The sequence below is a fragment of the Emiliania huxleyi genome (genome assembly GCF_000372725.1).
Source record: "Emiliania huxleyi CCMP1516 chromosome Unknown EMIHUscaffold_159, whole genome shotgun sequence".
Lineage (NCBI taxonomy): Eukaryota > Haptophyta > Isochrysidales > Noelaerhabdaceae > Emiliania > Emiliania huxleyi.
In genome coordinates, this window is record NW_005200993.1 from 207985 (window position 1) to 235048 (window position 27064).

The 27064-nt window shown below is 67.5% G+C and overlaps 5 protein-coding genes across 5 annotated transcripts; 3 read left to right on the forward strand and 2 right to left on the reverse strand.

Annotated features, from left to right (window-relative positions):
- Positions 1-1696: 1696 nt before the first annotated feature.
- Positions 1697-7072, forward strand: EMIHUDRAFT_467836 (hypothetical protein; the record flags this gene model as incomplete). Its single annotated transcript, XM_005785726.1, has 4 exons — positions 1697-2761; positions 2903-3447; positions 3490-3817; positions 3972-7072. 4 exons carry the CDS (start codon positions 1697-1699, stop codon positions 7032-7034), a joined length of 5001 nt encoding a protein of 1666 aa, XP_005785783.1. The 3' UTR covers positions 7035-7072.
- A 1817-nt stretch (positions 7073-8889) lies between these two features.
- EMIHUDRAFT_229921 (hypothetical protein) lies at positions 8890-11058 on the reverse strand (the record flags this gene model as incomplete). The annotated part of the gene is made up of 4 exons (XM_005785727.1): positions 8890-10026; positions 10106-10162; positions 10239-10380; positions 10511-11058. 4 exons carry the CDS (start codon positions 11056-11058, stop codon positions 8890-8892), a joined length of 1884 nt encoding a protein of 627 aa, XP_005785784.1.
- Positions 11059-17240: 6182 nt separating this feature from the next.
- On the forward strand, positions 17241-18779 carry EMIHUDRAFT_229926 (hypothetical protein; the record flags this gene model as incomplete). The annotated part of the gene is made up of 2 exons (XM_005785728.1): positions 17241-17941; positions 18023-18779. The coding sequence occupies 2 exons, from the start codon at positions 17241-17243 to the stop codon at positions 18777-18779; spliced, it is 1458 nt and encodes a 485-aa protein (XP_005785785.1).
- Positions 18780-18875: 96 nt separating this feature from the next.
- Positions 18876-19841, forward strand: COG1 (component of oligomeric golgi complex 1; the record flags this gene model as incomplete). Its single annotated transcript, XM_005785729.1, has 5 exons — positions 18876-19109; positions 19192-19236; positions 19300-19368; positions 19467-19580; positions 19755-19841. 5 exons carry the CDS (start codon positions 18876-18878, stop codon positions 19839-19841), a joined length of 549 nt encoding a protein of 182 aa, XP_005785786.1.
- A 428-nt stretch (positions 19842-20269) lies between these two features.
- EMIHUDRAFT_71774 (putative ABC transporter) lies at positions 20270-24593 on the reverse strand (the record flags this gene model as incomplete). The annotated part of the gene is made up of 7 exons (XM_005785730.1): positions 20270-21187; positions 21311-21832; positions 21912-22034; positions 22091-22224; positions 22282-23465; positions 24059-24380; positions 24452-24593. 7 exons carry the CDS (start codon positions 24591-24593, stop codon positions 20270-20272), a joined length of 3345 nt encoding a protein of 1114 aa, XP_005785787.1.
- Positions 24594-27064: the final 2471 nt, after the last annotated feature.

A 27064-nucleotide genomic window follows, 5' to 3' on the forward strand; every position in this document is an offset into this window, starting at 1 on the left:
CCTGGGCCACCGCAAATTTTGATCAGCAAATTTCGAGGGGCGGCCGCAAATTTTGAGGTAGATTTTGATTGTCAAAATGTGTCCGTCTTGGCACAGGATAGAGCATATAGGCGGCGAACACCCAGGTAGTGCGCAGGGACATCGCGCGACTCTGCCCGCTCGCTCGACCCTTTTGCCGCGAGAGGGCGCCGGCCGCGTGTAAGGAGGTGGCTGGCGCCCTGAGGCGGCAATTGGTGGCGTGGGGAGTGCGGAACGCTACTGGCGGCGTGACAGGGCCTCTCTCGGTTGCGTGTGCCGCCCATCGGCACGCGGGTGCGCAGACATCGCGCGACTCTGCCCGCTCGCTCGACTCTTTTGCCGCGAGAGGGCGCCGGCCGCGTGTAAGAGGTGGCTGGCGCCCTGAGGCGGCAATTGGTGGCGTGGGGAGTGCGGAGAACGCTACTGGCGGCGCGACAGGGCCTCTCTCGGTTGCGTGTGCCGCCCATCGGCACGCGGGTGCGCAGACATCGCGACTCTGCCCGCTCGCTCGACCCTTTTGCCGCGAGAGGGCGCCGGCCGCGTGTAAGAAGTGGCTGGCGGCCTGGCGCCCTGAGGCGGCATTTGGTGGGGTCAGCGTGCGGTGCTGAGTCTTACTCGTCGGCGCTGGGGCCAGATCCCAGCGCAGAACCCTGCAACGCTGGCATATACAGACACAACCAGACTAACCCTGACCCTAACCCTAACCCTAACCCTAACCCTAACCCTCTAACCCTAATAACCCTAACCTAACCCACCCCCCAACTCCACACCGCAAATTTGAAAGATCTTGATGAAAATCAGGCCCGACTGCAAATTTCTTCAAAATTTTCGCAGGCGCTCCGCGCCTGCAGATTTTGAAATAAATTCGACAAAATTGGTACCTGGCCCAAGCTGCCGGGGCTCTGTCTCACACTCACGTGCCGCAATATGTGTCACACACGGCGGCTTCTGCCACCTCTCGATTGGTTCCACTTTCTACGCACACCTACCGGGGAAGGGGCGCGTGGGAGCGGGGGCGGGGGCGGGGGCGGGGGTGGGGGCGGGGGCGCGCAGCGCGGGGCGCGCGCGCGCAACAGAGGGTAGGGTGGGGAAGACGGCGAGGAGGGGGCGGCGGCGGCGGCGGCGGCGGCGGCGCGCGCGCGGCGCGCGCGACGGGGGGGGCGGAGCAGCGACCGCTGGCGCGGCCGCTGCTCCGTCTGTGCCAGGGACGCGCGCTCTGCCGCTGCAGAGCGCGCGCGTCAGGGCAAGGGGCATGCGTGGCGGCGCGGGACGCGTGGCGGCGGCGGCGAGTAGCCGAGCGCTCCGTGAGCGGTGAGGCGGCCGGGCGAGGGCGCGGCGGGTGACGGGTCAAGGGAGCAGCCCACACCCGGCGTCGCTCTTTGAGCGACGCCTGTGGTACGCCTGCGCAGGGGCCGCAGGGCGGTCAGTTGTGGGGCGAGGCGGTGCCGGCCGCGGGCCGGGTGCAAGGCGCCGGCCTCGGCGCCGCCTCGGCGCGCCGCACGGGCGCGGCGAGCCTCTGAGCGGGAGCCGAAGGTTTGCCTGTGGGAGGGAGGTGGGAGGTGGGAGGCGGTGGGGGTGATTTGACTTTGCCGCAGAGGCCGTCCCTAGCTGTGAACAGCAAAACGGGACAGTACCACTGCTGTATCTTTACTTGCGACACAGATATGTCTTGGTCCACATGACACCGACCCTGGACGCGGCCTCCATTCTCTCCATTCAGTCAGAGTGCTTTGCTGAGGACGTGCCGCTGCCCGAGAGCGGCTGCGCCGGCTGGACAGAGTCGGAGTTGCGCGCCTACTTTGAGTCTGGCGGCGAAGACGTCCCGCCGCCCCGCCATGCCTCACCCCCTGTGGAGCCTAGTGGCGAGGTCCACTCCTACAGCATCGGCGGAGTCACTGTTGAAGTTGGTTCTCCCTGTGCGCCCGAGCTTGTGCCGTGGCTGCCGCCGGGCCTCCGCAGCAGCCTTGGCTCGTCGCAAGAGGCGCTCGCGACGATGCGGTGGATGATGGTGCAGCTCAAGCTCGGTCAGGACATGCTGCTGCTGGGCGAGCCGGGTGGCGGGCTGCGCTCGCTCGCTCTCTGGGTGTGCGCCACTCTGCGGCGGGAGGTAGAGTACGTCGGCGTCACCCGCGACACCTGCGAGGCGGACTTGAAGCAGCGGCGCGAGCTGCGCGGCGGCTCGATGCTGTACGCGGACGCGCCGCCGCTGCGCGCCGCCTGCCACGGCCGCGTCCTCCTCCTCGAGGGCATCGAGAAGGCGGAGCGCAACGTGCTGCCTCTGCTCAACAACCTACTCGAGAACCGGGAGATGGCGCTCGACGACGGCGGCTTCCTCGCGGCGCCAGCGATGTCCAGCGAGGAGGAGGAGGGTGGCGCGCGGGGACGCGGCCTGCGCTTCGCCAAGCGCGGCTTCGTCGTCATCGGCATCGGTTTACCTCAGCCGACCTACGCCGGAACTCCGCTCGACCCGCCTCTGCGCTCCCGGTTCGCGACGCGACGGGTGCGGTTCGTGGCGGGCTCGGAGCTGCTCAGCCGCGTCGTCGCGGCCGCGCCGCGGCTCAGCCCCGCACGCGCGAGGCAGGTCTGCGCCGCCGCCGACGCGTTGCGCCTGCGCTCGGCGGCGGCGAGCGGCGCGCCCTACGAGGCGGCAGGCGGCAGGCGGCTGGCATACTTCCCCGAGGGCGGCGCAGAGCGCGCCGCCGCCTTGCTCGAGGCGTTCGACGGGGCGGACGCCGCCGCCGCGGTGGAGCGGCGCCTACCCCTCGCCGCGTTGCACCTTCCTCCCGACACGCTGAAGGGCGTGCGGCGCGAGGACCTTAAGCGCCCGCTGCCGCCCGCCTCGCCCTTTGCAAGCCCCTCACCCAAGCCCAACGCGAAAAAGTAGGTCGAGAGCTTGCTGCCGCCGCCGTGCACGCCGCTGCGCTACGCCCTCTCGCGCATCGAGCGGCGCGGGGAGGGGGCGAGCCGGTGCGAGTGCGTCTTTGCCGTCCTCGCGGAGGGCGCGAGCGTGCGGCTCGAGGCGGCTTGCGGCTGCAAGCCCCTCTGGAGCCCGGCCTTGTCCGCCTCGCAAAACGCAGGCGGAGGAGGCGGCGGTGGAGGCGGCAGCGGAGGCGGCGGCGGCACGTCTCCCGACGAGATCGTGGCGATGAGCGGCGGGCAGCTCAAGGCGCTGCTCGCCGCGCGAGGCGTGGCGCACGCGCACGTGCTCGAGAAAGCGGAGTTGCGCCAGCTCGCGATCGAGGCGACGCGCGGAGGCGGAGGCGGAGGTGGAGGTGGAGGCGGAGGCGGCGGCGGCGGCGGCGGCGGCGTACCACAGCAGGAGGGCGACTGCGCGTGGCACGGCGCGGGCCCGCCGCTGGTTGCGTCGCAGGCGGCCGCGCTGGACAGCATCTGCGCCGAGCGCGCGCGCTTGGGCGACGCGGCGGACACGTCCACGACATGTCGATGACACCTCCTGGACATGCCCCACAGGCATGCGCTCGGGCACGACGTCTGCTTGCTCGCGCCGAAGGGCGTCGGCAAGACGTCCCTCGCCCGCCGCTTCGCGCAGCTGTTTGGGTACGGGGAGGCGTATTCTGTCTTTTGCCACGCCGACTTGCCCGCACACGAGCTGCTGCAGCGGCGCGCAACCACGCCCGACGGGGCGACAGAGTGGCGTGACTCGCCGCTGCTGCTCGCTGCGCGGCGGGGGGGCGTCGCCCTCCTCGACGGCATCCACCGCCTCCCGCGCGGCACGTTCGCCGGAGCCGTTCGCACGCTTAGCATGCGGAACACACATGTCCGCCATCGCACGCCCCAGGTGCTGTAGCCCCAGTTGCTGCATTCGCAGCCCCCGTGCTGGCGCGGATGACCCCGCACGATACCATATTCTCTTTCCCTCGGCCGCTTGTGCCCATACTCCCTCGGCGCCGATATGCTCATACTCCCTCGGCCGCTTGCGTTCGTCTTCCCAGGTCGGACCGCTTTGCGTCGAGCGGAGCCTCCTCTCGCTGCCGGACGGCTCGCGGCTCGTCTCGGCAGCGCAGTGGGAGGCGCTCCTCGCGGCGGGCCTCACGGAGGGCGAGCTCGCAGCGAAGGGCGTCCAGCGCGTCCACCCCGCCTTCCGCATCGTCGCGACCGCAGAGCCGCCCGCCGGCGAGGGCGAGGGCGAGGCCGCCGCCGCCGCCGCCGGCTGGCTGAGCGACGAGTTGCTTCCGCTCTTTGCTTGGGTGAGCTTGTCGCCGCCCGAGGAGGCGGAGCTGCTGCAGATGCTGCAGATGCACACCTGCCCGCCCAAGGCGCTGCCGCCGCTGCGCGCTCTCCTCCGCTACCGCGCCGCAGTGCTCTCCGCTTCGTCGGCCGAGCCGTCGCTTCGAGGGGCTCTGCTCTCGCAGCGGCAGCTGTTGCGCGCCGCGCAGTACCTTCGCCGACGGCCCGACGACGCGGCGGGCGCCCTCCGGCGGAGCACCGCGGCGGGGCTGCTCACGGCACCGCCCGCGGCGCGCGAGACGGCGGCGGCGCTGCTTGCACGTGCGGCGGCCGAGGCGGGTGTGAGGGCTGCCGACGTGCCTTCGACCTCTGGGCTGGACGGGGAGGCGAGGCCGCGCGGCGGCGAGGCGGGCGCGGGAGGCGCGCGGGTCGCGGCGGCGGAGAGGTCGCGGCGCGAGGCGCAGGCGCGCGAAGTCAAGGAGCTCGAGGGGCTCTCGATCCAGAGGAGAATGATGGGCAACTTTGGGGGGATGGGCGCGGCGCTGGACGCAAAGATAGAGGACGGCGCCAAGCGGCTGGCGGCGCAGCGCAAGGAGACTGCCGACGCGAGGGTGCGCCAGGTGTGCGAGCGCGCAGCGGCGCTGGCGGTCGGTGACGGCCGCGGAGACGGACCCGCCGACGACGGACCCGCGATCGTCGTGCGGGGCGGGCGCGTGAGCATCGGCAGCGTAAGCGTGGCGCAGTACCCGGCGCCGGAGGAGCCGTCGCTGGTGCCTCGCCCCTCCTTTGTCGCCATCGCGGGCCACGTGGCGCTGCTCGAGGAGATGCTGCTCGAGTGGGAGGGCGGCGGCCATCTGCTGCTGCTCGGGGACCAGGGTGTCGGCAAGAACAAGCTCGCCGACCGGCTGCTGCAGCTACTCGGCGCAGAGCGGGAATACGTCCAACTGCACCGAGACACGACCGTCGCTTCTCTCACGCTCGCGCCGAGCCTCGAGGGCGGCGTTCTCGCCTTCCGCGACTCGCCGCTCGTGCGCGCGGCGCGGCGCGGGCGCGTGCTCGTCGTCGACGAGGCGGACAAGGCGCCGCTCGAGGTGGTTTGCGTGCTCAAGGCGCTCGCCGAGGACGGCGACCTGCAGCTGGCCGACGGAAGGCGGCTGGTGCGCCGCGCCGCGAGGGCGGGTGGCGGCGAGGGCGGCGGCGAGGGCGGCGGCGAGGGCGGTGGCGAGGAGGAGCAGGAGCTCGTGGTGTCGCCCGCCTTCCGTATGGTGGTGCTGGCAAACCCGCCGGGCTGGCCCTTCCAGGGGAACGATTTTTACCGCGAGTGCGGCGACGCCTTCAGCTCGCTGGTGGTGCCGAACCCGGACGCGGCGTCGCAGGCGCAGCTGCTCCGGCGGGTGGCGCCCGGGCTGCCGCGCGAGCAGCTCGCGACGCTGCTTTCCCTCTTCGCGCGGCTGCGGCTACTGCACGAGCAGGGCGCGCTCTCGTACCCGTACTCGGTGCGCGAGCTCGTCCTCGTGGCGCGCCACCTCGACGCGTGCCCGCAGGACGGGCTGCACGGCGCGCTCGCCGGGGTGTTTGACGCCGACGCGGACGACCGCTCCGCGGCGTCGCTGCTCGCCGGCGTGCTCGCGGAGCATGGTCTGCAGAGCCTCGCGCTCGAGCTGCGGCGGAGCAAGAAGAAGGCGCCGCCGATGGAGCTGCGCCTCGAGGGCGAGTCGGACGAGTTTGGCGGCCGCGCGGAGAAGCCGCCGCCGCCGATGCCCGAGGGCGGGCCAAAGCACGGCGAGTGGGACGGCAAGCCGCACGTGGGCGGGAACAAGTACGCGGGCGGGACGGGCGGGACGGGCACCGCGGGGTTGGGCGGCCGCGCCGGGCCGTACCGCCTCGACGTTGGGCAGCAGGTGCACCTGCTGAGCGAGGAGGAGAAGGCGGCGGGGATCAGCGACGAGGCGGCCGAGGCGGCGAAGCGCATGGCGGACGAGGCGTACGCGGAGCGGCTCAGGGAGATTGGGATGGCGCCGCACGACGCCGAGCTGTACGACGCGTACCGTGCCGGCGTCGAGCCTCAGGTGGCGAGGATGCGGCGCGCGCTGCACGAGCACCGCGAGCGGTCCAAGGAGCGGATCTGGCTCAAGGGCCGCCCGCACGGCGAGCTCGACGAGGCGAGGATGGTGGACGGGCTTGCCGGCTCGGCCGCCATCTACAAGCACCGCGGCCCGAGGCCGGCGGGGAGCGCGGGCGGCGCGGGCAAGCGGGTGGCGCTGCGGTTCGTGCTCGACCTGAGCGGCTCGATGTACACCTTTGAGCGGCTCGACGGGCGGAAGACGCGCCTGCTCGAGACGGCGCTCTTCGCGATGCTCGCGCTCGAGGGCCTCGAGGCGACGTACGAGTGGTCGATGGTCGGCCACTCGGGCACTGGACCCGAGGCGGAGCAGCTGGTCCGGTGGGGCGAGTACCCGCAGGGCGAGGCGGCGCGGCTCGCGCTGCTCAAGAAGATGGAGGCGCACACGCAGTACTGCCACAGTGGCGACCAGACCTTCGAGGCGACGCGGCGGGCGGTGGCGGCGACCGCCGGGCGCGACGCTGACGAACGGTTCGTCTTTGTCATCTCGGACGCCGACCTCGCCCGCTACCGGCTCGACCCGCGCGAGTGGAGTGCGGCGCTCACCGCGGAGGAGGCGGTTGGCGCGTACGCAATCCTGATCGCCTCCAACGAGATGGAGGCCGAGCAGATCCACGCGCAGCTCGCGCCGGGACGAGGCCACGTCTGCACCGACACCGGGCAGCTGGCAGCCACCTTTGAGAAAATATTCTCGGCCTCGCTCTGATTAGTGATTTTTTGTATGCAATTGCTCGATGTGATTTGTCTCGCGCTGGGCGTGACCCACGTCTCCTGCCAACCTGCGTAAGAGACGCCCTCTCTCCTTCTGCGCACGCGGCAGTGATTTCATTCCGCCAACGCAGCGGTCGAGCCAGCGGCGGTGGGATCAGCGACGGTAGCCGCCGCTGCTGCCGCCGCCGTAGCGGCCGCCGTAGCCTCCGCCTCCGCCTCCGCCCACATTCGGACAGTTCGATGCCCAGTGCCCGTCCAGGCCACACTTGAAGCAGCCGCCCTTCTTGCCGCCGCCACCGCCAAAGCCGCCGCTGTTGTACCCGCCACCTCCGCCACCTCCACCGGCGGCGTTGGGGCAGTTGCGAGCCCAGTGGCCGCTCTGGTTGCACTTGTAGCAGAGGTCGGTGGAAGAGCCGCCGCCGCCAACACCGCCGTACTTGTTGTTCTGGGCGCCGCCGCCGCTGTAGCCGCCGCCGCCGCCGCTGTAGCCGCCACCGGTGTAGCCGCCGCCGCCGCTGTGGCTGCCGCCGCCGCTGTCGTAGCCGCCGCCGCCGCCAAAGCCGCCGCTGTTGTACCCGCCACCTCTGCCACCTCCGCCGGCGGCGTTGGGGCAGTTGCGAGCCCAGTGGCCGGTCTGGTTGCACTTGTAGCAGAGGTCGGTGGAAGAGCCGCCGCCGCCGCCGCCACCACCACCGTAGCTCCCCGCGCCGCCACTGCCACCGTACCCGCCGCCGCCGCTGCCGCTCCCGGGCGTGCCACCGCCGCCGCCGAACCCGCCGCCGCGGTTCGGCGGCGGCGGTTGCGAGTCGACCCACTGGAAGAAGCTGCAGTCCTCGCCGCGAGGCTTGGGGCAGCGATAGAAACGGCGGTTCGGGTTCCTCTCACTGTACGACGTGAGCACCTTGGCCGGGCCGGCGCCGCACGGGCAATCGATCGCCGGCTCGGCTGGCGGCTCGGGCTCGGGCACCAAGGACGCATCGTCGGTGAGATCGATGATTTGATCGCCACCGGGCAGGGCGCCACCGGGCAGGGCTCCGCCGCCCTCAAGCCGGCGCAGCTCGGCCTCCTCCGAGAGGTCCACGTCGGCGGTGGTGCGAGAGTAGACGGGCGCTTGCCACGGGCGCGGAGCTGGCTGCGGGCGCGCTGCTGCTGCGGCAGGTGGGCGCTGCTTCTTGGACGGCGGGCCGTCAAGCAGCTCATCGAGAGCAGCCTCTTCCTCGGAGTCGATGCCGTCGTTGGCGGGCTCCCAGTCCTCCCGCCGGAAGTCCATCGCCCCTGAGCGCACAACAACGGCCACTGGCGCGCGAGTTTTCTTTTGTGTGTGCGGAGCAACTCTTCTTCACCTTTCTACCAACCTAACCAAGGAGGCAGGTTGTAAGAAGCCTTGTGGCAACACTTGTGGCGGTCCATAGCTCACTTGTGGGTTCGATCTATAGTGGGAGGTAGGGAGGATCTCCCACCGTTTACCGAAGGTTTTTCTTCTTTTCATGAGCGATCGCGACCGCGAGGTGGTGGGGGAGGCGGCGCGGGAGCGGATCCGCCCGGTGGAGGAGGCGGGGAAGATGCTGGAATGGGACTGGGGGAGTGAGCGGCTCGCGGTTGCCTGTGTGTGTGTGCCCGAGTTCCAGCACACGTTCGCTTTATATATACATCTTACATGTTTGCTCTCTCTCTACATGTAAGCTCGAGCAACGAGCATGTAAGTAGCCTGACCCTGATCCCTGTCCGCGTCGGCTATGTCCCCGCGTCTCTCCTCACCTGCCTGTAGCCTCCTGCCACCCTGTGGCGCCCCCCTGGCCGCGTCGAGGTATACTACGCTAGCCCGCCGCGTCCACGCTCACGCGCGTGCGTCAAGGCCCACCCGGCGACTCATCCGGCGCCGCCTCTGCCGCCGCCGCGAGGCGCGCATCAAAGTCCGCGGCGATCACGTCCCTCTGGGCAGCCTCCGCCTCCTCGCCGAAGCCCTCGGCGCTGCTATACTCGACGGGCGCGTCCGCCGCGCGCCGCAAGCGCGGCCGCAGCCGCTTGGCGGACGCGAGCTTGCGCCGCAGCGCGCCCGCCGGCCTCGACGCGAGCGCGGCGGCCCACGCACGGCGGGCGGCGTTGCGCTGCTCCGTCCTGCGGTTGCGCCGCCGCACCACGGCAGAGCGCACGAGCGGCACGCCGACGAAGCCGAGCGCGTAGGCGAGCAGCGGCGGGTAGAGCGCGCCGAGGGCGCCAGCCGCGGGCAGCGCCGAGGCGCGCGCGGAGCGGAGCAGGAGGCCGAGGTAGCCGACGGCGACGAGGTTCGCGGCGCCGAGCGCGCCCGCCGCGACGAGCTGGCCGGGCGGCGCGGTGGAGAAGCGCTGCGGCAGCTCGACCAGCGCCGCGACGGAGCCGCCGACCAGCTCGGCCGGCACGGGCCGCAGCTCGGAGCGCAGAAAGTACGCCTCGACTGGCCCGGAGGCCGTATCAACCCGCACCCGAAAGGGGAGCGAGTCGCGCTCGTCGCCTAGGGAGGGCTCCGAGCCCGGGTCCGAGGAGGCGCCTCGCGGGAGGGGAGGGGCGAGCAGCGCGCTCGTCTCGCCCGCCACGACGCCCGAGCTCCCGACCAGCGATCGAGGCAGCACGAGCGAGTCTTCGAAGCTCTGCCGCCGAGCCTCGGCAGAGAAGAGGTAGCTCCGGCCGAGCCGCCGCCGCGCATCGATGTCGAGCGCGGACACGAGGACGGGCTCGCCTGCCGCCGGCCGCCACGCCTGCGGCTGATCGCTCCACCGGAGCGCGTCGTACACCGCGGCGGAGGAGGCGGAGGCGGCGCCGCTCCTCACCATCGCCCCGCCCGCTGCGGGCAGCGTGCGGGGCGGCGCCTCCTCGCCGGCGGACGCCATCAGCTCGGAGAAGACGTAGACGATGTCTCCCTCCTCGGTGACGGTCGGCTCGCCCCCGAGCGCCACCAGCGCGTCCGTCACCCATGGCTCGCGCACGAGCGTCGCGTCGGCGCCGTCGGCCTACGGTGCTCGCGCGCGCGGGGGCTTGAAGAAGGCTTTGCGGAGCGCGCACACGCGCGTCACCCCGGCCGCCGCCGACCTCGCTCTCGTCGGGCGGGAGCTCGGCCGGCGCGAGCAGCGGCGCGAGTTGCTCCGCCTGAGCACACGCCGCATGCTGTGAGCGCCGCCTCCGTGACGCGCAGGTGGCGGCGCGGGCTGCTCGGCTCCGTCACTGCGCCGCCCTCGGCGCGGATGAGCGCGGCGGCGGCGGCGAGGGAGCGGCGGCGGAAGTCGGCGTTCGGGTCTCCGTCTCCGAAGAGGAGCGAGAAGCACGACTGCAGGAAGCCGAGCTCTCCCTCGGGCGTCGGGCGGTACCTGCGGCAGCCGGGAGCGCAGTCGGGGCGGCCGAGTTGGAAGAGAGCCCCTCTCAGGTCGCGGCGCGGCGCTCTCGCGGGGTCGGGCGCGCCTCGAGTAGTAGAAGATATCGAGCGGGTGCGGCCCCCACATGTTGTACGGCAGCATCGTGAGCGAGGACCCGCCGCGTCCCGAGTCGGAGTCGGACTTGCTCGAGCTGGCCATCAGCGCCGCGATCGCAGTGACGGCGATCGTGAGCGATGAGAGCAGCGCGACGCCGAAGCTGGCACGGAGCAGCCAAAAGAGAGGCACCGAAGCGGTGTCCCACGCCTCGCCCGCCCGAGCGCGCAGCGACGCGCGCCGCAGCCGCCGCTTGACGTCTTCGCCAAAGACAAAGAAGAGCTCGCCGTCCGACGCCACCTGCAGGTCGGCCCCGACCAGCCGCGCGAGGACGAGCAGCGCCCGCCGCGTCTCTTGCAGGTCCAAGCCGGCGGCGGCAGCGATGTCTGCAGCGCTGACGCGGCCGCCAGCCCTCCGCTCGACCGCCGCGAGCAGAGGCTTTGGCGGCAGTTCCGATCGCCGCTCGTCCAGCGACATCGCAGGCCGCGCCGCTCGGCGCAGCAGCACCGCGTGCACAGGCGCCCGGCTGGGCAGAGGAAGGAGGGCCAGAGTGGGTATCGCCACGGTGAGGAGCATCATGGTGAGGGCGGCTCCCGTGTTTCTTTTCCCTGTAAGCGGCTCCATCAAGTGTCAAGTCTATCAGTATCACCTCCTCCGGCGCGCGACCGCGCTCCGCGCACCGCGGCGCCGCCGTCCCGCGCCGAGCGGGGACAGAACGCGCCGCCGCTGACGGTTGTTTACATAGCACATACACACACTGTTGAGTCGTGAGAGCACTTTGTCTTAAGCCCTTTCGCCTGACATCTGGGTCATCTCCGCGACCCTCGGACGCGTTCGAGGCCAACGGCCAGCGCCCCTCCGCTTCACAGCTCTGATAGTTCGTGGTGGGCTCGCTCCCCGTTCCCCGAGGGCTCGAGCGGGGTGGAGTCCTCTGCAGTCCGGAGGGTCGAGGCTCGGCTAGCCTTGCGCTTGGCTTTGACCAGCGCCCCCTTGCTCGGAGTCATTCCTCCCGCGGACGGAGACTGCTCCTCGTGTCTCGCCCGAGCAGCCTGCGGTGGCGCCGAGCGGGGAGTCAGGCGAGGGTGATGACGAGGCCCCAGGCCGTGTGCGGGTTACACCTCCACCGCCGAGTCAGCTCGCGCGAATGCGGTGCCCTGCTCGCCCCGCTTGGACCAGCGCCCCAGCGCCGCAACAGAGCTCGTGACGAGCGTGGAGAGCAATGACCCTCCACCGAGATAGGGCCCGCCGTGCTTCGCCCCTCCGCCCGCGCGGCTGGGCCGGCGCGAGAGGACGAGCAGCGCGACCAGCGAGGCCCCGATGAGGAGAAGGGTGCCCGTGATGAGCGGGGCCCACACGTTGTGCCACATCGCCTGTGGGCACGGGCGGGAGGTTGGCTAGGCTCCGCTTGGCTGGAGAGGGCAGGGCGAGGGGTGAGAGATCTCGGCGCCCTAGCCCTAGTGTTCGGTAGCTCGTCACCTCGGCTTTCTCGGCCGCCTTCAGCTCTATCGACGCGACAAAGCGTACCTCCTCGTTCGTGGGAGCGGTGTATTTGTGCTTCCTCGCGAGCGCCGCGACTACCCTGGCGCGGACTGCCTCGGGCAGCGACCTGAGCACAGCCGCCTGCACTTCATTTGGCGGTGGCGAGGGAGGTGAGGGCGGCGGCGGCGGAGAGGGTGGCGCTGGCGGACGCGGTGGCGGCGGGGACGGGGCGGGTGGCGAGGGTGGCGGTGGTGGCGGCGGCGTCGGCGGCGGCGGCAACGGCGGAGGAGACGGCGGCGAGGGGGCGCTGCGCGAGAACGCGAGAACCGCTAAGGCATCCGTCGCCCACCGCTGCTGGCATGCGTCCTTAGCGGCACTCTCTTTCCTGTAAATCCGGACATACCTCGTCTCGCGCACCATCAGGCCAGTGCGCGTCACTGCTCATCGAGCACATGCGATCGAGGACCCACTGCCACCGCATACAGCAGCAGCCGCGACACCATGGTTGGCAACATTGTAGCATTGCAGCGAACTTCGCGTCTTCGGTGAAACGGCTTGCCGCAGGACGTGCTCAGGGCGTCTGGACGCGATGGCAGGGAACGTGCTCTGGACAAACATTTTCAACAAGCCCGACTCTCAGTCTCAGGAGCTCACACGTCAGCGTATCATCCAAGAGGGGAGACCTGGCCGACGGCCGGCACAGCCTCAGACGCCGTCACAGCAATACGATGACATCATTTCAGGGCGTGGACCCGGTGTGCCTGTCGATCCATGGCCTCGAGCGGCAAGGGAGGTAAATCGGACAACGATTGGTGCGCCGATCCTCGGTTATGGCGGGAGCGTGCCGCTTCTGCGGCCCGAGCACGTTGAGACTCTCAGCGAGGCTCAGGCAGCCTGGAAGGACAAGACCGTTGAGCACAGGGAAGCGGCGAGGATTGCGCCTGGCGGCGGAGCTTCGGCAATGGGCACAGCTCCGAGGAATATGCCTGGTGTCAGAGCAACGGGCAAGCGTAGTAGCCTCTTTGATGCACTGAGGGAGGCCGAGCGGATCATATGAGACTTGGAGTAGTTCAGAGCCGCGAGAGACACTTCTACTCTCCTGTCGAGCCCTAGCGCACGCGATCCTGTTGTCCGACCGCTGTCCCACCCACACGGCCACGGTTTGGCTCTCCTGTCACGGAGACAGCCCCTTCCTCTCTCCGCCGAGGGCGAGACGAACAGATACCACATAAAGCGAAAAGCCGTATCGGCACACACCCCATTGGAATGCTGATGCTCTCTCGCTCTCCGGCCTGGGCCACAGTGCCTTAGGCGTTTTTTATGCGCGCGTGTGCGTTCGGTGTTACCGTGCGTGACTGTGTTTGCGCCCTGTCACACGTGGCGTGCTGCGCGGCCCTGTTTTTCGCACCAGTTCCGCACCACAATTTACTCTCCAGCCGAGGCCACACCACACAGATTCCACTTGAAGATTAGCTATGTGATAGAGGGCGAGCGAGTGAGGTCTGCCTGTCCCCTTTGCCGCCGCCCCCAAATAAGGCAGGCTGCCCCGCGAGGCACCAATCGCCGTCCCGCGTCCCGGCTACGGAGAGGGCTCGCCTTGTTTGTCGACAGAGACAGAGGGCAAGCTGTTCGGGACGATCTTTTCAATGTTGGCCGTCCGGACAAAGTCAGCGCACCTGCGCGTCCGCGGGGAACCGGCGCTCAGACCGCGGCAGGGTGAGGCGGCGTGCGGGCGCACGCACTCGACAAACTTGTTGACGGCCGCCTCGCACGCAAACACAGTCTGAAGCGGGCGGAGGGCGCACGAGGCTTGCCGGCTCGGGCCTGGGCGGAGGAGCGAGGGCGGGCGGGCGGCGGCGCAGCGCGGAGCACACCTCTCCGGCGGGCTGGCCGGACATGCGCTGATAGCACTCGAGCACGGCTGCTCGCTGCTCGGTGCACGCGCGTGGGTTGAAGGGCGGCCGGTACTCCCGCTCGTGCAGAGCCTCGACCTGGGCGGAGAGGGACGGCGCAGCGGTGAGGTTCGGCCGTCGCGGAGACAATCACACGCGGCGCGCCTTGGCGTTGATCTCCGCCTCCCGCCGGGCCGACTCGTCTCTCGCGTCGGCGATCTGCGCCCCAGCACCCTTGGAGCCCTCCTCTGCCGCCTGCTGCCGCATCACACCCACAGCGTACTCCGCGCCCTGCTGGAAGGCCAGCTGAAGCTGCTCCTCAATCTCGCCTGACGGGTGCAGGCGGCGCGTAAAATTACAAGCCTCACAGCCAGCCTGCAATCGTGCGCGTGGCGTGTCTCATCGCTCTCACCGCGCGTTGTCGTCACTGGGGCCTCCGTGTTTGCGGAGGACTCGCTGGCGCGCTGCAGCAGCTCGGGTGTCATGCGGACGCTGAAACCGCCAGCCGCTGCCTCAGGAGGCGCCTCCTCTCTGCTGGCAGAGCTGCCCATTGATCCTCGCCGAACTCGGGGCACGACGAAGAAGAATTCTTCTGCGTCTCACAGCACACTGGCACGACAAGGGCGCGGACTGGCGCGGACTGGCACACACACCGGCTCACGAAGAAGAATTTTGACCAACTTCCCGCGCGAAGAAGAATTTTACAATAGGGAGTCCACCGTGCTGCGAGCCCGTCGCTGTCCCTTGTCAGGAGCAGGAGAACTAGGAGAGCGCAACCAGTAGGAGGCCCGCGCCTGCCCCCGTGCCGCCGGGTGCAACCTGTCCTATACGAGAGAGGAATCCCTGGGACCCTGTCGTGTGGGTGAACCCTGCCCAGCCCCCCTCCGTGTCGCGATGCGCTCCCCGCTCCCGTTCCCCTGTGTCCCTGATCGTCCTTACAAGATCCTGCTCGCGCAGGTGGGGACCCTGTCCTTCTCCCACCCCTCGTTTGGCGTGCCCGTTTTATTTATTTATTTATAGAATTTTACAAGAAAAGGCGGTCGCACGACACGATTCACGCGACAGGCGAGGCGCGGCCGACGGCTTCCTCTGCCGTCGCCCGCACCACAGGAGCAGTCACACCACCACTCCCACGGCACGAGGTACTTGTTGCGCGCGACGACAGCCGCGCTGTTGTACGAGGTCGCGACGCCGTCGACGACCGGCCAGCCTCCGTGCTTGGTGAGCGGGCTGTGCAGACCGTCGGCCACGACCTCGGTGATCTTGAGGACGGGCGCCTGTGGGGGGGAAGGAGGCTGCTGAACCCAGCTCCCAGCTAGCAGAGACGCTGACTCAGACTCTTCTGAATCTGATTGGGTCGCGCCGTATGTCTTTTGTGAGATGCTTGTACTGTACGCCTCTTGGGATAAGCTGAAAAGACAGCCAGCGTCTGGAGGACTGGAGAGCCGCTTCTGCCACGGCGCGGGGAGTTCTGCGCGCGCTCTCGAGACCTCTCGAGCTCGCCGTCCGCGCCAGACGGATGCGCCCGAGCGGCGCGAGCCACGGATCGTTTAGTGACTAGTGTCCCCAGCTATGGGTGTGTCCACGTTGGAGCCAGGTGTGGTGGTGGACGCGAGAATAGCTCCTCCGCCGTGGGGTCTCACATGGAGAGGCAACCGATGCGAGTCGACTGGCGAGCCGTCACCTCGTCTGAGCGCTGAAACTGTCCACTGAGGAGTGAGGTGTGTGTGTGTGTGTGGAGCGTCGAAATCCCGTCGCGGTTTCGTATCAAGACTCACTCACTCACTTTCTCATTTCCTCGCAATGTGCCCGTTTCAGTTCCAGTAAAACGTGTGGTTGAGACGAGGTGTGATGTCTGCATGCGCGCGCACGCCAACCGACCTAATACGAAAGAACACCAATTTACATGCCGCGCCTGGACCCTGCCGCAGGCTCGCGCTCAAGTGCTCAAAGTGCACTCGATACAGCCGAGCGATTTCCATGTGTGCGGCCGACTCTCCCGCGCCAAAGGGTGTGTGGAACCAATCGTCGTACGAGATAATGGACCCCGCTCGCAGCAGGTTGTGTTCAAACAGCCATCGCTGCGCGTCCATGGTGGAAGTGTATAGGTCGCAGTTGAAGTCAGCAAATAGCGCTGGCAAAGCCGAGGCCGCGACCGCCGGGGTGAGCGACTCGTTATAATATCCCCCAATCAAGCGAATCCGACTGGCGTGACCGTTCAATTGCTTCATACGCTTGTCGATTGCCTCGTCGACGCTGAGCGGCTTCGACTCTCTCGTCTTTGGGATGTAGTCCCAAATGCCCTCTCGAGGCTTCGACTTCACGTGGTAGCGGCCGCTCAGCTCATGGACATCCGAGAACGTGCCCGGCTTCCAAAGGGGGTTTTGATAGGTCTCCCCCGTTGCATCTGGGAGCCCCCGGAACGAATCAAAGCCCCAATACGTGCGGTGCGTGGCAACGGAAGAGACGCTCTTCATCTCGGACGGCACGCCAAACTGAAAGCAGTCGTGCGGGGTTGGCGGTAGGCAGGAGTGCTCGTTCTGCACCAGCCAGCTGAGGACAGCTGCGCGACCTTTGCATTGCAGGCTCTTGGGCAGAAGCGTCACGTCGCACTGGCCGCCGACGGACACGACGAGAGAGAGCATCCCAGCCCGGCGGGCTGCTGGGAGCGGCGTCTGACGACGACGCTCGCAACGTCATTTCTTTTTAGGCGCGGCGCCGGAGACCGCCCTTGAATCGAAGGGTGTGTGTGTGTGTGTGTGTGTGTGTGTGTGTGTGTGTGTGTGTGTGTGTGTGTGTGTGTGTGTGTGTGTGTGTGTGTGTGTGTGTGTGTGTGTGTGTGTGTGTGTGTGTGTGTGTGTGTGTGTGTGTGTGTGTGTGTGTGTGTGTGTGTGTGTGTGTGTGTGTGTGTGTGTGTGTGTGTGTGTGTGTGTGTGTGTGTGTGTGTGTGTGTGTGTGTTCACACTCGCCGCTTCGAGGGCTGCCAGGGCGGTTGCAGCCAGGACGGCGGCGGAGGCAGCGCAGCGCTCGTAGAGTCTAGGGAGAGAAGAGCGCGTGCAGCACTCTGAGGACGTCCCTCCCTGAGTTTGAGTACAGAGAGCTAGTGCCGGACGCTTGCCATGATGCATGAACTTGTCCCTTCCCTTCCAATGCTCAAGTGCTCTCAAGGGTCGAGGGGTCCCGTACCACGCGGAATAGTGCTCAAGTGCTCAAGGGTCGGATGAAGAGCTCCGAAAGAAAAGAAAGAAAACGGCAGCGCGCCGCGGGGTTTTACCAACTCGCGATGAATTTTACTTCGGGCGACAGGAAAAGAGACCCGACGCTCTTGCGAGCCTGCCCCCGGGCGTGCGCTCTCGACGCTCCGCTGGTCTCCTGCACCATCGTCGCTCCATGGTGGAGAAGTTCGCAGAGGTCGCTTCCCTGCGTGAGCTTCTCTACACCGGCTCAGGCGACGCCCCTCTCCGGCTCGTGCGGGCCCGCTGGTTGCTCGAGCACTTTCAGGCGGCAGGCAATGAGAAGGAAAGGCTCGGGTCACGTCGGGAGCTCGAGAAGGCGTACGGCGATGCGCCGTACGCATGCGGCGCGATGTTGGACCGTATCCTCGCTGAGCTGGCCAGTTCGCAGTACGCCGGCGCGCGGCGCGAGGGATGGGCAACGGCCCAGAAGCGGAAGCCACTCCCTGTTCCAATCGCTTTCCCCTCAGCAGCGGCGATATCATACATGCACCTCGATGCCTCGCACCCGGACCCAAACGGCCGATGTCTGCGCGAGCTCTGGCTGCCGTTTGTTGAGTGGTACTACTCGGAGCGCGTGCGTCAACTTCTCCACTGCGCTGAGATCGAGGGGCGAGAGGCGCGGGTGGAGGACGAGGCGGGGGAGCTGCTCAGCGACGACGCGGTGCGGTCGAGTGCCGACTTCGGGATCTTTATCGACCACGCCTCGGTAGTGGGCGCGGCGGACGACGCGGCCTTGCGAAAGCAGGGTCTAGACGGGCTGGGTGTCATCTTCAGCCACCCAGCGATCGCGAGTCTGCTGAGCACCCGGGCTCCAGCGGGAGCGGCGGTCGACGGTGGCTTTGAGGATCGCGGCTGGTGTGCGCCCCTCCTTGATTCACTTGGGGTCGCTGCACCACTCACATCGCAAGCACGCCATCGTAGGTGCACCTTTGAGAGGCTTTTGGCGACGCTGATGAAGAGGCCCGAAGTAATTCTCGACCTCGGCCGCTTCACGATCGACATGGCTTGTATTGGTCCGCCGCGCGCGCTGCGCATCGGCGGCAAGCCCTTCGCCGATCGGAGCGTGAGCGAGCTCGCCAAGCAGGGGTCGTACATCGACCCCCAAGAGGCCGGCGTTCGTGGCACCTTGAGCGTCACCGGCCGGTGTGCACCTCTCTCGCCCGAGTCGTTCGACGCGCTTCTCGAGAGCAAGCGTTTCTCCATCAGTGCCGACGTTGCAACGGTGGCACAGTTGTACCGCGAGGTGGTGATAGCCTATCTGGGTAGTGCCAAGAAGCTCGCCTTCGAGCAGCTCGAGTGGAGCTCGGAAGACTACAGCGATCTCGGAAAGGCGTTGCGCCACTGCGGTGCGCTCGAGACGCTCATTCTTGACTGCATGGGGATGCAGGAGGCGGATATGGCCGCGGCGTTCAAGGGTCTATCGCTTCCCACCCTGACGACGCTTGAGGTGAAGGTTTGCACCTCTCTCCTCTCGCTCGCCGACCTCTCAGCCTTCACGACGCTGCGCACGCTCTACGTGGGTCGCTGCACCTCGCTCATCGCGCTATCGAATCTATCGGCACTGACTGCACTGCAAATGATCGATCTCAGCGGATGCTCTCAGCTCAAGTCTCTGCCCAGCCTCAAGGCACAGTGCCCTGCGCGAAAGGCTACGCACTCGCGCGCGGACACAGGCTGTTCCGTGTGCGTCTAGGCGCTCAGCTCGTTGCAAGACCTCGACCTGTCAGGCTGCACGAGCCTTGCAGAGCTGCCGGACCTGTCGGGTCTGGCAGCTCTGCAGACGCTCGACATGAGCGGCTGCACTTCGATGGCGGCGCTGCCTGCCCTCTCGGGTCTCACCTCGCTGCAAATGCTCGACCTCAGCTCGTGCGGCGCTTTGACAGCACTCCCAGAGCTCGAGTCGCTGCCAGCCTTGCAGACCCTCGACCTCGGCGGCGGATGCCGGAAGCTCAAGGCGCTGCCCGACCTGTCGAACCTTGGCAGCCTCACCGCACTCGATCTCGGCGGCTGCAGCTCACTCGAGGTAGTGGCTCTGCCCTCCCCCCCCTCGGACGAATTTTCAAACAGGTCGGATGCCGCAGGCGCTCCCGAGCCTTGCGGCGCAGACCCGGCTGCGGGCGTTGTACCTTGGACGCTGCGCAAAGCTCACGGTGCCACGTAACCGGCCTAGCTACATGCCGGCCCCCTGTCCCACTGTGCCTCCCGGGCTGCAGGCGCTCCCCGGCCTGAACGCGCTCCAGTCGCTGCAGACGTTTGAGCTCGGTGGTTGCTGGGGTCTCAAGGTATATTCCGGGGACACGTGGGAGCCACTCCTTCCTCATGAAATTGATGGCGGTGAGCCATCTCGGCGAGCACATCCACACCGTTGCATAAAGCCTAGGCACTGCCCGACATGGCATCGCTCCGTTCGCTTCACACGCTCGACCTGGAAGACTGCTCTTCGCTCGAAAGTTTGCCCGACCTCTCGTCGTTGCCGCTGCTGCAATCCCTCAAGGTTTGCCTACCGGAGCAGTACAAATGCGAGCGACACCGTGACAATAAAACTATGCGAATGCCAATGACCGCTCCGGGTGTGGGCATCACACTCGCGACCATTGCCACAGGTGAATGGCTGCAGCTCTCTGCAGCCACCACCCGACGTGGAGGTGCTCATGCGACGCTGGAAGAGGCAGCGGCGCATTCGGCGGTGCTTCACGCTGTGTTTCAAGGCCGCGGCCACTCCGCCTCTGCGCTCGTCTCAGTCGTGATACGCTAACACAGCTGCCAGGCAGCTGCGCTCCCACCGGCACCGGCATCGGCGCCGGCGCCGGCGACGGTTCCAGACCCAGCTGCCGAGACCCTGCGCACTCTGCAGCTGCCAGCTCTGCCTCTGGCAGCTCGCCTCGGAGCTGCACCGGCCACGGCCCACGCGGGCCACCGCCATCGGTGAGCTGTGACAGCTCGTGAGACTCGCCAGCGATGCGAGTGCGAGCAAAACTAAGCACACATATGTCTCTTAATCTCATAAATGGCATGCTTCCTTCAGAGCGAGAGCGGCATGTACACACGGAACTCAGGCACGAGATAAGAGCAGTTAAATGCACACACAGCAGAGAGCGGAGGTGTTTGCCGACCGTGCGCAGAGCGCGCGCCTTTGCCTATCACGTAGTGGCTGCCACGCGCCCGCGGGGCAGAAGCTGGAACTCATGTGTTTTGTGCAGCTATCAAGCCGGCATAGACGCCGTTCAGCGACATGAGCTCCTCGTGCCGTCCCTGCTCCACGACGACGCCGCGGTCGACGACTGCGATCTTGTCGGCGTGCCGGATGGTGCTCAGCCGGTGGGCGATCGTGACCGTCGTCCGCCGCTGCTTCTGCATGATCTCGTCGATCGCCGCCTGCACCACCCGCTCGCTCGTCGTGTCGAGCGCCGACGTCGCCTCGTCGAGCAGCAGGATGGCCGGCTTGCGCACGACGGCGCGCGCTATCGCGATGCGCTGCTTCTGCCCGCCGGACAGCATGCCGCCCCGGATGCCCACGTTGGTGTTGTATCCGTGCGGCAGGTTGCTCATGATGAAGCCGTGCGCGTTCGCGTTGCGCGCCGCCTCCTCCACCTCCTCGCGGCTCGCGCCCTCCTTGCCGTACGCGATGTTCTCGGCGACGGTGCCAAGGAAGAGGACCGGCTCCTGCCCCACCAGCGCGATCTGCGAGCGCAGCCAGCGCACGTTAATATTTCGCAGGTCGACGCCGTCCAGGAAGACGGCTCCCGAGATGGGGTCGTAGAAGCGCTCGATTAGGTTGATGATGGTCGACTTGCCGCTGCCGGACGGGCCGCAAAGCGCGCACGTCTGCCCCGCGCCAATCTCGAGGGAGTAGCCGTTGCAGATGATGTGGTCGGGCGCGGCGGGGTACGCAAAGATGACATTCTGCACCGATATGTCGCCGCGCAGCCCGCGCAAGCGCGTGCCCTTGTTGTCGGTGGGGTCGATGCGCGAGCGGCGCGAGAGGAGGGCAAACAGGAGGCGCGCGGCGGAGAGCGCGTTCTGCGAGTCCGTCACGATGACTCCGACGGCGCCCATGCCGATCGACATGAAGAAGATGACCATTACGGGGATGAGGAACTTCTCGAGCAGCTCGTAGATCTGCGCGTCGGCGCAGCCCGTCACGGCGTCGGCCTGGATGTCGCCGTCGGCGACCGCATCCGGGTCGAGGAACATCTTCATGATGTTTGCCGTCAGCTTCTCGACGTCCGCCGTGATCAGGATGCAGCCATAGTAGCAGACGGCGCCGATGAAGATGACGGGCGCGCCCTTGCCGATGCCGACGGCGCAGCCGGTCAGCGCCGAGGCGCGCGTCGCCTGCCGCAACTGCGTGTCGCAGGTCCGCTCGTACTCCTCGTAGAAGCGCCGCTCTGCGCCGTACGATGCGACGGTCCGGATGCCGAGCACCACCTCGCCCACGAGCGAGCCGACATTCTTCTGCGCCTGCGGCCCCTCGCCCGTCGGGCGCGGATTCTTGATCCCGAAGACGACGACGAGCAGCAGACCCATCGCCACGGCCATAACGGGCGCCGACGCGAGCATCACGACGCCGAGCTGCCAGTAGCCGTACTTGAAGACGAGGAACGTGCCGAAGCAGATGGTCGAGATCTGGCGGATGGCGACGGCGAGCTTCTCGCCGTTGACCGCCTGCACCAGCGTCAGCTTCTCGCCGAGGAAGAGGGTGAGTGCGCCGGCAGAGTTCTCCGGGTCGTCGAAGAAACCGATCTCCTGCACGGGCGAGCGGCGCCGGTTAGGGAGGGAGTCGAGCGATTGCTATATCCACTAGTCGTCCGATGTCCTGCTTGACGAGCGAGCGGATGCTCACGGCGCGCAAGTTGCGCGTGAGGTGCTCGCCGGTCATGCCAAAGAGGCCGAGCTCGCAAGTGACGACGGGAACGAAGGCGAAACCGATGGCGACGTACGCGATGGCCTAGTCTCGGACAATCTCGGGTCATCTCGGGCAATCTCGCGCGGTCTGGCGGCGACGTACGAGCGGGCCCAAAAGATGACGTCGTCGTGGATGCGGCCTGGGTCGGTCCGGAAGAGGGAGACGGAGAGCTTCGTGAAGGCGAAGCCGAGCGCGGGAACCGCCCAGCCGTCGAGCATCGAGAAGAAGGAGCCTATCCATCACGAAGGACGCGTTGCTAATGAGGCAGCTCGGCTGGCCGGCCGTCCACCGCCGAGGGGGCGGGCGCCGATGGCGAGGAGGAGGCCGTCGCCCCGCTTCTGCAGCCGCGAGACGCGCCAGAAGACCCACTCTTTCTCGTCGTGCTTGCCCACCGACAGCTCCGGCGCGCCCGCCTTGCCGCTCCACTGGAAGTGCTGTCCGGGCGGGAGGGGCGAGTGCGGCAGCAGCGCCGTGTCGCCGGCGCCGGCCGTGGTGCGGCTCGTGGACGAGACGAGAGAAGGGTAGGCCGTGATCAGCACGTCGTCGTCGGCGTCGGCGGGCACGGCGGCCTCGTCCGGCGCGGGGGCGGGCTGCCTGTTGGCGAGCTCCTGGAACTTGCCTCCGTCGATGGCGACGAGCTCGTCCCACGTGCCTTGCTCGACCACCACACCCTGGTCGACGACTGCGATCTTGTCGGCGTGCCGGATGGTGCTCAGCCGGTGGGCGATCGTGACTGTCGTCCGCCGCTGCTTCTGCATGATCTCGTCGATCGCCGCCTGCACCACCCGCTCGCTCGTCGTGTCGAGCGCCGACGTCGCCTCGTCGAGCAGCAGGATGGCCGGCTTGCGCACGACGGCGCGCGCTATCGCGATGCGCTGCTTCTGCCCGCCGGACAGCATGCCGCCGCCCTGCCCCACCGATGACTCGTACCCATTCGGCAGGTTGCTCATGATGAAGCCGTGCGCGTTCGCGTTGCGCGCCGCCTCCTCCACCTCCTCGCGGCTCGCGCCCTCCTTGCCGTACGCGATGTTCTCGGCGACGGTTCCCACAAAGAGGACCGGCTCCTGCCCCACGAGGCCGATCTGCTGCCGCAGCCAGCGCACGTTGACGTCTCGCAGGTCGACGCCGTCCAAAAAGACGGCTCCCGAGATGGGGTCGTAGAAGCGCTCGATTAGGTTGATGATGGTCGACTTGCCGCTGCCGGACGGGCCGCAAAGCGCGCACGTCTGCCCCGCGCCAATCTCGAGCGAGTAGCCGTTGCAGACGACGTGTTCGGGCGCGGCGGGGTACGCGAAGACCACGTCGCGCACCGAGATGTCACCGCGCACAGCCTGCAGCTTGACGCCGCCCGTCGCGAACGAGTTGATCTGCGGCACGCGCTCGATGGTCTCGTGGACGGGCGCAGCGACGCGGCACGCCTTCATCAAGAGAGGACCCGCGATGAGGCGCGATGAGGCGAGATTGGGCGAGGTGCTGCGACGCGGCATGCCTTCATCAGCACGGCGGCGTTCTGCGCGATGAGCACGAAATGCATGGCGCCAATCTGCACCGCAAACATGGCGAGCAGCACGCTCGCGCCGGTGCGGCGGCACGGCATCCACGAGCCCGCCTCGACCGCGTACGACTCGAAGATGGTCGCGTTGTCCTGCTGCAGAAACATGCGCAGCGCCGTGGCGTTCTGCACCAGGGCGCCCGCCGTGGCGCAAGTGAGCTGGAAGGGCTGCAGGTTGAACTTTTCCGAGTCGCACGAGCCCATGCCGAGCGCGCTGCGCGCCGCGAAGGGCATCTCCTGCCCCGCGTACAGCGAGAGCGCCGACTGAAAGTCGAGGTTGAGCATGTTGAACGTGTCGCCGCAGTCGTACGTGCAGTACTTGTAGTGCACGCTGTCGTATCCCAGCGTGCCCGCCGCCCACGCGCCCGCGCCCTCGAGCCCGCCGATGGCGCTCCCCGCGATGCTGCCCCAGTCCGGCCCGCCCCCGAACCAGCCGCCGCCGCCGCCGCCGCCTGGCGAGGTTGGCGGCGGCGGCGGCGGCGAGCCGAGCGCCTGCGCCTTCATCGTCTCGAACATGCCCATCGAGTCGAAGATCTGGCCCCAAGTCATGTCGACGGCGTACTCGAAGGCGGATGCCTGCTGCTCGGAGGAGACGTCGAGGCCGCCGTACAGGAGCCCCGACACCATCATGATGCAGATGGCGGCGATCATCCACGACATCGCGAACCCAGCCTGCCAGACGAGCGCGATGCCGATCTTCTCCGCCTTTTTGAGCTTGCGCTCGTACCTCTCCGCCGCCACCCGCTCGAGCCCAAAGGCGGCGACGGTGCGGATCGACGAGAGCGCCTCGGAGGCGATCGCACCGGCGGCGGCGTACGCGTCCGACATCTTTTGGCCTGTAGAAGAGAAAGGTGCGCTGAGACCACGACGGCTGTGGAGACGCGTCCTGCGCCCGGCGTCGTTTGACCCGCGGTGAGCGCGATGAAGATGGCGATGGCGCCCGAGAGTCCGGCGATGGGCGAGACGGCAAAGACGACGAGGCAGATGTCCCAGCCGTAGTAGAAGCCGAGTGCGTACGAAAAGACGAGTGTATAGACCGCCTCGAGCATCATCACCGCCTGGAGGGGTGGTGGGTGGTGGGTGGTGGGTGGTGGGTGGTGGGTGGTGGGTGGTGGGTGGTGGGTGGTGGGGGAGGGGGGGGGGGGGGGGCAAGTGGAGTGGGGCGGGGAAATCCGGTGCACACACCGCCTCGTCTGAACCGTCGCCTTCAAGGAGACGCCCTCCTCTATGGCGAGCATCTCGGGGTAATCTCGGGATAATCTCGGGTACTCTCGGGTACTCTCGCCTTGAAGGAGACGCCCTCCTCGATGGCGAGCATAGCCTCGCCGAAGCGGGTCGACAGCTCCTGCGGGCGGGAGGCGCCGGCGTCACACCCATGACGAGGAGGCGGGTACGGACCAGAGGCAGTTTGCGCTCCTGCGGGTTGGAGGTGTCGAACCATCCCACGTCCTGCCGCAGGATCGAGCCGAGGTACCGCTTCTTGTACTCTGCCGTCTGGTGCGCCTACGAGGCGGTGCGCCGTGACATGAGATGGCATCCGCCAGTGTCAAGCTAGTCTCGAGAAAGACCTTTGCGATGTCTGCGAGGGCGGTGTACGCCGCGGTGCTCGCCGCGTAGACGCACCCCACCCCCATGATCATCTTTGACTGGTGCAGCATCTCGTCGCTGTTGAAGCCGCCCGCCATCGCCGCGCCGACCGAGTCCATCGTCCCCGAGAAGAAGTAGAGCGTGGCGGGCAGGCAGCCGCCGGAGACGAAGGCGAAGAGCGACGCGAGCAGTAGCAGCGTCCAGTCGTACGCCTGTTTGGGGTGGGGTGGGGGGTGAGGGAGGCAATGAGGTGAGCCGCGCTTGGCGAGGGCGGCTCCCATCATCATGGCTCCCGTCAGAGGACGCGGAGAGCGCGGCGGCGGAGGAGGAGAGGGAGGAGAGGGGGAAGCGAGGGAGCGAGGGGGGAGGAGAAACGAGCGGCGGGGGGAGAGGGGCGGGGAAGGAGAGGCAAGGCCGAGGCCGGAGACGCGCCGATGCAGGCGGCGAGAGGAGCTGTGGTCGCATCTCGGCGGCATCTCGGCGGCATCTCGGCGTCATCTCGCCGACGCGAAGGAGAACAGCTTTGCGGGCGAGACGGACGGCTCGTCGGAGTTGAAGACCGCGTCCCATAGCTCCTTGAGCGGCGCCTCGCGCTCGTTGGCGGAGGACTGGCGCTTGAGACTCGGCCGCCCACCGCCGCTCTCCTCGGCCTCGAGCCGGAGCGAGACGCGGATCGCGAGCTCCTCCATATCGTCGAGCTCGGTGCCCGACTTTGAGCGACCCAGCACCGGCGCCTTCGCCTCCGCGCCGAGCCCGTCCTCCTTGACCGGGAGCTCGAGGTTGAGCGAGCGCTGCGCCGCCACGCGCGCGGCGCCGCCGTTTCCCTGGCCCGGCGGCCACCGCACGGGACTGCCTCCTCTGTCTGGGCTGACGGCGCGCGCGAGCAGCGTCTCGCCGGCCGCATCGAGGAGCGCATAGCCCTGGCTGCGGCGGCCGCTGCCCAGAGAGCCGCTGCGCGACATCTTGGACAGCAACGTCGCCGAGCGCTCAGCTGAAGCGCGGGCTGCCGCCGCCTCCTTCTCGGCCACAGCGAGGGCGGCGTCGAAGGAGGCGGACGAAGCGTAGGCGTTGGGGTATCCCGATGTGTCCATACGGAGAGTGGAAGCGAGGGAGCAGGAGCTTCCAAGAGCGCGGAGGGAGCAGTGTTCGGACCGACGCCGGCGGCGAAGAAATAATAATAGCGGGTGAAAAGAATTCTTAAGATACAAGCCTCTCTCACAGCACACTGGCACCACATGGTCGCTCACTTGGCGCGGACTGGCACACACACAGGCTCACCGATTTACAAGAAACCTAACTATTATTCTGGTTAAAAAGAAATTTACAACATCGTAGCTAACAAGGACGGCCGTGAAAAAGAGAGCGAACGCGGCATCCGTGCGCCAGAGAGCGATCACTTCCTCCCACCGCAGGGCAGCGCCGCCCCGGTGCGAGATGACTTGGCGTTGCGTGCGACTGCCGAGCTGCTCGGCAACAACGACAAAGCGCTCGTCCTCCATGGACATTTGTGACACGCCTTCAGCAGCCGGCCTGTCCCAGCCAACTCCCGTCCAGGGTGGGGGAGAGCCATATTTGGCCTGCACAAGCTTTTCCGGCAAACAAAAAGGAAAACAGAGGGTCCCCAGCACTTTGCGTTTCCGGAAATTTCCAGGGAAAACAGAGGGTGTTTGGTGCTCCATTCTGGAAACTCGCGAGTTTCCCTGAGTCTGAGAGCTGGTCTGGGGCAAAATCTGACGCAAAATTGAGGAAATCGGCACGATACCCAGGCGGTCGCAGGGTATTTTCCAGGTATACCCGGGGTTTTCCAGGTATACCCGCAAAATACCCGGTATTTTGCCGATTTGGCTGATTTTGGGCCCAAACCAGCCTCAGACTCGGCTCGGAGCCCGGAAAATTTGATGGTTTCCCCGGGAAAATAGAGAGGAAAAGAGAG